Below are 10,149 nucleotides of genomic sequence, written 5' to 3'. Positions count from 1 at the left end.
CCAAACCCTTTAAACAAAGCTTCACTAACAATAAGCCCCGCTCTCACTCCGTGTGGTATGAAAATACTAATCTAACCAGACATAGAACTGATGTCAGCGAGTGTCCACGCAACGCCAAAATGACAGTATCAAACTGAATGCACCAGTCATGTGATTATAAAAAAACAACATGAAAAACCCTCAGAAAAGTAAACAAATGTCAAAACAAAAGCTCACTTTAGACGAGAGGAAATGGCAATTAGTAACATGCATTCAATTGGCAACAGAACACGCGAGAGATCAAAAGACAGATACTAATCCAAACAAAAGGGAATGTTTACAGCATCAAGTCAGCATTTCAAATAGAGGACGACAGGAGATGCTCGGAGCAAGAGATTTCCAGTCAAATTCCCGGGATTAATACAAGCAATGTAACATGAGGTGCACAGATTTGGTGTGTTTTTAAAAAGAAAAAAGGAGGAGTGGAGATTGTTGGAGAGGATCTGCAGTTTCAGTCAAATTTCAGTCTCACTGAATACCGATTGTGCACTCTGTGGCATTTGATGCACTGAAATCATGTTGCCGATTGACGTTTGTGAACTTGGCTTCACAATTAAGGTTGCAGAACACTTTTCTTTCCAGTTTTTTTTAAGAGTTTGGAAAAGTGAGACCCTTTTTGTGCTGTGGTTTTACATTTTCAAAAGCAAGAGACAGCTCTGGGTGTTGCCATTCGTTATCAGACAAACTCCTCGACGCTTTCCCTACGTTTGCGCAATTCCAAAATGTGGAAATGACAAATTACCCCCCAAAACAAGAACAAAAAAAAACAAATCAAGTGTGGAGTTATGTGACGAGTTTCGGCCTCGGTTCACTGCTCGTCTCTGAAGCACCAGGTTGACAGAGAGCACCTTGCGAGTAGAGGCGACTACATTCTTTTGATACACGCGTGTCAAGTTTCAGAGATTCTGTAGATGTAATGTGGACACCTACCAACGGTGCATAGATAACTTTGCCTCGTGTATAAATGGCACCGACACATACTGAACACGTACTGAAGATGGGTTTGCATAAATTGCAAAAAACTAGTGCATAGTCACGGAAATCAACAAAAGCAAGACCAGAAGACTGACTGAAATCTGGAGGGAACACTGGAAGCCTTCAACGCGTCATTGGCCTCACACTAATTTTCCATATATATATGTATATATATATATATATATATATATATATATATATATATATATATATATATATATATGAACAATCGTATGAAATTGATTAAAAACTGACACAAAATCGTCACAAAAGTGGTCAGCGAGCCACAAACATTTGATTCTCTTATATATATATATATATATATATATATATATATATATATATATATATATATATATATGAACAATCGTATGAAATTGATTAAAAACTGACACAAAATCGTCACAAAAGTGGTCAGCGAGCCACAAACATTTGATTCTCTCCGTTTTCTTAAGATGAGAACAAACACCATCACCAGACGGGTTGAAACTTCATCAATTCATCTGAAGGCCTCCTGTTCCCGACGAACACCTGACAAACCTCCAATTTTAAAGTTGTCAATCTCAACAGGTTCACCTTCAACATTCAGTAACAATGACAGAAATAAAACAAGTTGATAAAAACATGAACATTTGACACCAAAAATGATTAATATAAATTGTTCAGCTTATTTTTAAGGGCTTATTCATATCAGAATAGTTTCAAGTAAACCTGTTTTAGGGCTGCGATGATTAGTCGATTACTAAATTAAGTGTCAACTCATTTTAATCATCGATTAAGTTCCTTTTTTTCTGCGTCTTTGCTTCATATAACAAAGAAATTATGAGACTGAATAATTTGCTTATATTTCGGGTTTTTACAATTACTAAATTAATCGGGAAAATAATGGTTAGGTGCAGCCCCACCTGTTCTCCCATGTATATCGTCAAACATAATTCGCAGTCTAGTGCTTTTCATTTACAAACTTTAAATTTTAGAAATGCCCTTGGTTGTCGTTTTGAATCGGGTTTGCCAGGATGAAGAACACTGCGACACCGTGTCCCTTCTCAAAATCAAGAGTTGCTTGGCTTATTCTGTTGTTACATTCAACTCTCCACGACACGACGTCCACCAGTTTGTAGGACAAATAATACTGTCAGCGTGCCAGTGAGGATGAGCAGATCGATGAACACATAAAAACACAAATGAAGGACAGACCGAAACCGAGAGCTGTTTACATAAAGGAGACCCTCCAAGTTTTCTTTCAAGTAGTGACAGACCGGCTCAGACATTGATAAAACCGCCTCTAGAAATCCCACAGGGTCTCCTGTACACGCTGACCATCCTATGTTTCGATATTCAGAGATTTTACAGTACAAGATTGACACTGAGCTTAACCACTGGATTTAGGAGTTTGGATAATGCCAGAGACAGATTTTCTTTTAAAAAGTAGTCAAGCTCCTTGGGGGAATCTTACAGTGAGTAGGCATTTTAAGTGTTTGTTTGTGTGTATGTGTGTGTGTGTGTGTGTGTGTGTTCATAGGGCAAATCAGTTCATTGAGCAGTCCTCTCCCTCTGTGTCGGTGTCCGTGTCCGAGCAGGCCGTGTCCATGGCTGCATGGGCCGGGCTTACAATGACCGCTCGTCTCTGTTCCTCCTCGGCACTGGCTCTCCTACCCTGAGTGCGTTCGATGTGCTGGATGGCCTGAGGTGAGAAAAGAGGACATTTTCGACTGTTAGACGCACATTTCTGCCACTAGGAATCTCGCTCTCTCTATCAAAATACCCGTTGACGATGCTGGGAGCAGCCTGGGATTATGAGCTTTAGATCCCGTCCTTCAGTAATTCTTCCTCTTGGTCTTTTTTACAAAGTCCAAAATACACCACAACAACTATGAGTGTTTGAGTGCACAGCCATCAACTGAACAGGGGGTCACAACTGCTTTGCCACACGTGATGCAAAAACACGTCCTGTCGCCATTTCAAAGTAAATGTGTTTCTGTTCCGTTTCAAATTAATTTCTTTCAACAAGGCTTTTATTGTGAAATATTTGCAGGACCAGCAGATGCACAGTTTCAAATTGAGCCCTGGGATTTTATTACACAGTACAGCAGAGCATTTAAAAGTTTATTATTGGACTGGTGTGAAACCCTGAAGCTAAAGTGGATAAATAAATGAAACGGTCCGTTACCTTCTATGTCTTTACCATTTCTATGGATTAAAAGACTGCCAGAAAGTAATACTAAAGTAATACATTTCAACGTTAACAACAATGTACCTGCACAATGGTGTCCAGATTCTGCCTGGATGTGGACACAGTGCTGGTGTGGCCAGACGGGCTCATGGTCACCACGGTGACATGATGGTGGGCGTGCTGGCTTAGTGTTGGAGCTGGGACAATGACTGTGGGGTGATGGGTTGGGGCAGGGTGCGCCAGGACCTGGAGGACAAACAAAATATCAAAATATGTCAGATAAAATGAAAAAGAAATAGGTTTTCTTCTCACAGATGACCAACATCATTTGTGTGTGTGTGTGTCTCACCTGTGGACTTGGAGTTTGTCTGTCAGCTGCGTGGATCTGCTGCAGCCGTAAGAGTGTCTGGCTCTGAATGAGTGCTTGCTCCTCCTCGAGCTGTTGGGTAATCACCTTCAAACGCTCTGGGTGCAGCTGGGTGTCCAGGGAGCGCACCTGCACACAAAGACGCATATTAATCAGAACTCAAGTACCAATGAAACATTGACGTACACCTGCACAAGCCTATGTATTCTTTAAAAACAATAATTACTCTAATTTTAAGCAATATCTTAGCCCTATAGTTTACATTTCTCTTTCAATTCTTATTTGTCTTTGTCAACTGTCACTTCCATCAAAACCTGCTGTTCAGGTAGATCCAGGATAAAGGCTGCCAAGCATCAGTTAGTGTCCTGGTGAGGTTGTCACCACCATCAGCCCTTCACATTGCTACGGTGACCTGTGGTCAACTTCTCATCACCTTTTGATGATGAGCATGGTCAAATAGTAAAACTTGTTTGCATTTTTTTTTAGCTTCCAACTATTCTGTGTGACAACACCACTTTGCAGCCTGGAGATGTGGAGTTAAAATTATCTCCTTCTACATTCAGTTTTTAGTCATTTATTTCAACCTGCACTTCAACAATGCAAACTTTTTATTACTTTAAAATGATGAAAATGTATGTCTGGCAAAGAAGAATCTAAGTTGCAAGAGGTCTATTTACATGCATATTGATACACTATGTGTCTTCATATGGCAAAACGTGCCATCACGTGAGTCATAAAGGAACCTCCAGAAAATCCAGCTCCTGCTGTTTACTGACCTGCTCCTCCAGCAGCATACGCGCTGATCGCTCCTTGTCCAGTTGCTGCCGCAGCTCTAACATTTCCCTCCTCACCTCCTCCACCTTCTCCTCCTCTAGTGTGTCTGGAGAGCCGATCCCCTCATCCTTCTCCTCTGCTCGCCTCCTCTTTGGAGATGAACCGCTGAACTCCTGCAGTGATGCAGAGTTAAATGTAAATCACAGCTGATGACGACGGGCATATTTTCATTTTCACAACATGGTTATAGCCACATGGACTTAATGACTAACTGTGGTACAGGCTGTTACCTGGAGGAAGCGTTTGAGCTGGTTGTTCTGTGCCAGGAGCTGTGTCTTTTCCTGCTCCAATGTGAAGATGTAGTCAGCCGTCTGCTGCAGGATGGCCGCCTGGCAGGGATTAAACCAACAGTACAAAGACATTTCACTTCAAATCCAATCAAGAACATGTGTATAAAAAGTCTTATATCCTGCCAGGCATTACACGTGTACTGCAAGTAACTTGAAATCTTTATCAAATGTTTTAACGTGAAATCTTGACTGTCTGCTTCACCTTGCTGAGCTTCTCTCCATCTGCATGTGGCAGGAGTGTTTTGAGGGACTGGAAGCCTGCATTGATGCTCTGCATGCGCCGGCGTTCATTGCTGTTGGCGATCTCACGGCGGATTCGTCTCTCCTGGTCCTGGGCCGTCTCTGGACTGAGGGGGATGTTGGCCAGACTGAAGAATAGAGAAGGAAGATCATGATTTGTCCATGAAAGTGTTGTGCCCAATGGCCCTCCGTAATGGAAATAAGAATCAAACAATCATTTTTTTAGTATAGATTATGATCATGTGTTGATTGTGTGAGGCACCAATATAGCTGGTAATTAGTTTTATGGCCACACAACCTAAAACAAGGCCACAAATCTGGGCAAAATAAATAAAACTGATGATCAAAGAATACAATCTTAAGACTTAAAACCTTTAACCTAGTACTTTACCAGGCGTTAACCCTGACCTCTCTACATTCCTCAGGCACCCTGCCTGGTGGTCTTTGGGTTTGACTGAACTCTGTGCCCCCTCACACAACTTCCTCCTCCTATGAGGTTGGATGTTATGGTGGCAATATCTTCTTAACATATTTACTCAGGCTGGAAAATAAGTGAACCATTAAGGCAAAAAAACGATGGTCATGGGACCAAGAGGACAGACTTGAAGGACCAGATCTGCGGTGTTTACAAAAGTCTAACAAGAGGGCACAGTTCACACAGCTTTCTACAAAAGGATGATTGTGTGGTGGAAATTGCAAGAAGTCTAACTTGATCTTAAGTTTCGTGTTTAGAGACTGCTTTAGTTGAAAACCATGAAAACAGACAAAAACCCTGATGAAAAAAGCATAAAAACATAGCCACTCTTAAATTTCTCTTCTTCTTGCTAAATGTAGTGCTTGGACTTCTACCTGATTTTGAGGGGTTGTGACGGTCACAGACTGTATCTAATAATTATTTTCGTTATTGCAAAGCATAAAATGATGCCCTGCTTTTAGTCGAGATATTTAGTTTACTGTAAGAAATTTTTAATATTTAAGAATTTGAGAACACAAAAATATACATTTTATCTCAAAACTTACAAAAACAGATTAACTGACTATCAAAACATGTGGCGATTAACGTAGAAACTACAGCACACAAAACAAAAGCATAAACACAAAGAGGTCAAATCAGCTGTTGTCATTTATAGCCTCCAGGAGCTGCGGGCCTCTGACATGGCCGGAGGGGGCGCACCTGAGCGGCGACAGGAGTGAAATGTGACTCCGCAAGAGCCGCAGGCCCCCTGGCAAGCATCGTGGAGAACAATGCTTTCCTCTGCTAGCAGCGAGCTAACACTGGTACTAACCAGCTGCCGACACAGAAGTGTCCACTGACACAACGATAAGACTGTGTGTTTCAAATTTCAAACTCCTTAGCTCATATTCATGCGTAAATATACGGAAGTTGCGTAACCTTCACACATTACACAGTGCATAGTTCCAGCTATCTAGTTAGCCACGCTAGGCTAATTTTAGCATACGACGCAACCACGGCAGCTGCTCGGGAGCGTTGCTCAACGACGCAGTAACGAGCAGCGGAAGCCTCAACGTACCGCCTTTTTATAATTAAATATACAACAACGCATTGCCTCGGAGTAAACGGATAAAAATACAAATGAAATATGTAATAGAATGCGTAGTTATGTGCACAGAAATGGGGCGGCGGGCAACACGTTCACCACCACGTGGTGTTGGTTCAGCTGGACGCAAATGTATTGATTTCACCCCCGCGATTTACATACTCATGCGCCGGATGGCTGCAAACGTGCCCCATGTGTTATTACGTGTTAACGGCTCAGTAAATAACGCCGCGGATGAACGCAGCATCATTCCCCGCCGCCAGCAGTGGCAGCAGCTGCTGGCACAACAAACTGCTAATGTCTACAACCAACCAAGGTGCTGCCAAGGTATCGAGGCTAGCATGCTAAACGGAATCGGGCTGCACACAAACACACACACACGCGACAGTCACATGAAAGAGCCGTTGGGTACAAACACACACCTGCATAGTCCTCCTATCACATCCTTTTCAGTCTTCTTAAACTGCTGTAAGGACGCGATCTTCTCTGTCGGCATCATGAAATATTCCATGCTTTCTTTCACAGCCTCCTCCTCCACCTCCTTCTGGTGCTGCTGCTGTCCGTGTTTTCTCTTCTCTCCAATGCGTCCGTCCTGCTTGTTTTTGCCGCAGAGCTGTAGCTGTTCTCAGTGACGCATGTCTGAAATATCAGCTCTTAGGGGAAAAAAAAAACGACGAATCTACAGAGCGGAGATGGAAAAATAAAAGTAAATTAAAGCTGTGTTGCTTCACACAGCTGATGGGGTTCCCTCCAATGTGTGTGTGTGGCCTCGTGCCTCCGCCTACTACCTTTGTGTGTGTGTGTGTGTGTGCTTCCTCCGCCTACTACAGTGTGTGTGTGTGTGTGCAGCTGATCTGTGTGAGGCGGGAAACAGCTGGTTGGAATCAGACCGTTTTCCGGAAAGCAGAACAAACAAACCAGTAAGTCACTGTGTAAATGCAGTGGAACAATCCTCACCGAGCACATGAAGGCAAGAAGCGCACATGGACACAAAGAATGAAATAATAAAATACCATCTATACAAATATGTAAATAAGAAAGTCTAATACACATCTATACAATATATATATATATATATATATATATATATATATATATATATATATAAATATATATATATATATATATATGTGTATATATATATATATATATATATATATATATATATGTGTATATATATATATATATATATATATATATATATATATATATGTGTATATATATATATATATATATATGTATATATATATATATATATATATATATATATATATATATATATGTATATATATATATATATATGTGTGTATATATATATATATATATATATATGTATGTGTATATATATATATATATATATGTATATATATATATATATATATATATATATATATATTGTGGAACACCACTAAATACGAGAGAATATAGTGATGTTGTTCATCATATTAAACATCTGGTACACAAGGGCGTTATAAACCTATTTTAAATGTGAATGACTACATATCGAACTTCTATGTCTAACCACTCGCCACATTTCTGGATCTTAACGCTCAGACACTTTTTTTCTGAACACACTCCACACAGCTCGCATGAAAGCAGAGGGTCCACGGATTCTGAGGATATAAGTCAAATCACTCTACACCAGAGCACCACGGAGATAAAGACAAAAAATAAAGACAACAGACTGTAAATTTGGCTTCTACCTTTGATGTTTCTCAGTCATGTACATGTATCAGTAATGACTTACATTTAGTCCGTTACTGTAATTGAGTCGTTTTCGTGTATTTGTAATTTTTTTTATTCAAATTTGTAATTTTACTTAAGTATGTGTTTTAAATCACATCTGTTGCTGAGTAAAAAATGCTGAAATAAAAAATACATACATACATACATACATACATACAAACAAAACATGTACCAGAAACTTTGGAAGTGAATGATGAGGACAGGTGAATGATAAGGACAGATGAATTGGTGCTAATTAAGGTCCCAGAATGAGTGAGAAAGTTAAAGCATTTGTGACCCTTGACCCATTTTGACTGATTTTTTTGGGTTTAGATATCTTAATTTGTCAGCACTTTAACTTGTAAAGGTTTGCCTATAAAAAACAAAGTGACATTTGTGTCCCCTCGTCCTGTTTTGCACAACACAAGAAAGAACCTTGTTTAAAAAAGAAGTAACTAAGTAACTTTTTAAAAAAGCTACTTTTTTTATTTTAACCTGAGAGCATTTTTAGACCAGTATGTCTACGTGTACTTAAGTAAAATGCTATCAAAATAGTGGCACTTTTACTTGAGTAGAGTATTTCAGTACTCTTTCCACCTCTGCATACAATTTGGGCCCAATCACCGACTGGTGCTAAGGCCCCTGAGTCCCCTGACGCTGTATCTCAGTATGGAAGGCAACGTACAGTACATGCTATAGTGCAGCAGGTGGCAGTAATGCAACATAAGGCTGAACACCAACACTCCTTGAAGTAGGATTCTGAATTACATGAGATACTATTAGGTATAGGGGCCACACGGTGGTGTAAGCACTTCGCCTTGCAGCGAGAAGACAGCCCCGGTTGGAACAAGGGCCTGTGTGTGCGTGGGTTCTCTCCGGGTTCTCCGGCTTCCTCCCACAGTCCAAAAACATGCAATGTGGGTATTAGGTGAATTGGACACTCTACTATTAGGTATAACTCTAGTTGTGTGTGGCCCTGCGATGGACTGGCGAACTGTCCAGGGTGTACCCCGCCTATCGCCCGATGTAGCTGAGATTGGCACAGCACCCCCCGCGACCCTCTGGTGGAGGATAAAGCGGTTAGATGATGACTGACTGACTATTAGGTATAACAATATCAATAATAATACATTTCTTTGAATTATGTTTTGGCATGTGCAGCAGAAATTAAATGGCATGTTAAGTATGTTAGTGCAGTACCTATTCAATGTGTGTTTCTTATACAAACCACATCACACTGGTGCCCTGAGTTTGAAGCCTGTAAACCAGACACACAGGTGTTCCTTGACTTTACAGATAGATTATAGCAATCGTGAAGGGAATGGATCTCAGTTATGTATCATTAACTGATGAGACAGAAATAGAAAACAAACAAACGTTAAAGCCAAATCAATTTAATGAAAGTGAATTCAAATCTGCAACAATAGGCCAAAAGGGCCGAAAGAGGAGCTAGTGTATTCTTGACTTATGACCAAAATTCAATGAAGTCTGTAATTGTAATTTATAGTGATTATGTTATTGGGGAAATGAAATGTAGAATTTAAAGACAGATTTCCAATAATTTAACAGTGATTAACACTGATTTTAAAAAGAGCGTAAATAAGTTATATTATTTATGTACTTTTTAAAATCAGTACAAATAAACCTGCTGCTGTCAATGAAGATCGAAGTGAGTGGAGTTGTCGCAGTGTCTTCTATTGTGTATATTGTGTCTACCTATGTTGAGTTATGGCAGACATCGATGAAGAAATAACTCAACAGTTCCCATCAAAACCTAAATCAGACAGATTGAGGTAAAGGTTAAAGGAGGTAGTGAGGCAAAAGTACGGATGCCAACCGCAGTAAAATGGTAAAGAAGAAGTGAATGTTTGTGCCAAGTTGAGAAAATTCTCTCAAGGTGTTCCTTAAATATTATCGTCACAGTCAGTGAAATGTAATGTGTCCAAA

The 10,149-nt window shown here is 40.2% G+C and overlaps 1 protein-coding gene across 1 annotated transcript; it reads right to left on the bottom strand.

Moving 5' to 3' along the window:
* Positions 1-2,488: 2,488 nt before the first annotated feature.
* On the bottom strand, positions 2,489-7,264 carry LOC122771524 (transcription factor AP-4-like). Its single transcript, XM_044029144.1, has 7 exons — positions 6,900-7,264; positions 4,881-5,046; positions 4,619-4,717; positions 4,331-4,501; positions 3,537-3,683; positions 3,272-3,433; positions 2,489-2,698 (listed from the first exon to the last, which is right to left on the bottom strand). The coding sequence occupies exons 1-7, from the start codon at positions 6,986-6,988 to the stop codon at positions 2,543-2,545; spliced, it is 990 nt and encodes a 329-aa protein (XP_043885079.1). The 5' UTR covers positions 6,989-7,264; the 3' UTR covers positions 2,489-2,542.
* Positions 7,265-10,149: the final 2,885 nt, after the last annotated feature.

This window comes from Solea senegalensis, linkage group LG6 (assembly GCF_019176455.1).
Source record: "Solea senegalensis isolate Sse05_10M linkage group LG6, IFAPA_SoseM_1, whole genome shotgun sequence".
Classification (NCBI taxonomy): domain Eukaryota; kingdom Metazoa; phylum Chordata; class Actinopteri; order Pleuronectiformes; family Soleidae; genus Solea; species Solea senegalensis.
The sequence above is the reverse complement of the archived record's forward strand: the minus strand, read 5'-3'. Positions and strand labels throughout refer to the sequence as shown.

What these genes read in the sequence shown, in the direction of transcription:
- LOC122771524 (XM_044029144.1), bottom strand. Translation starts at nt 6,988, where the DNA reads ATGGAATATTTCATGATGCCGACAGAGAAGATCGCGTCCTTACAGCAG. An exon ending in ATGGAGAGAAGCTCAGCAAG is followed by an intron (nt 4,718 to 4,880) that starts GTGAAGCAGACA and finishes AATCCCTGCCAG; the next exon opens with GCGGCCATCCTGCAGCAGAC. An exon ending in AGCTCAAACGCTTCCTCCAG is followed by an intron (nt 4,502 to 4,618) that starts GTAACAGCCTGT and finishes GCATCACTGCAG; the next exon opens with GAGTTCAGCGGTTCATCTCC.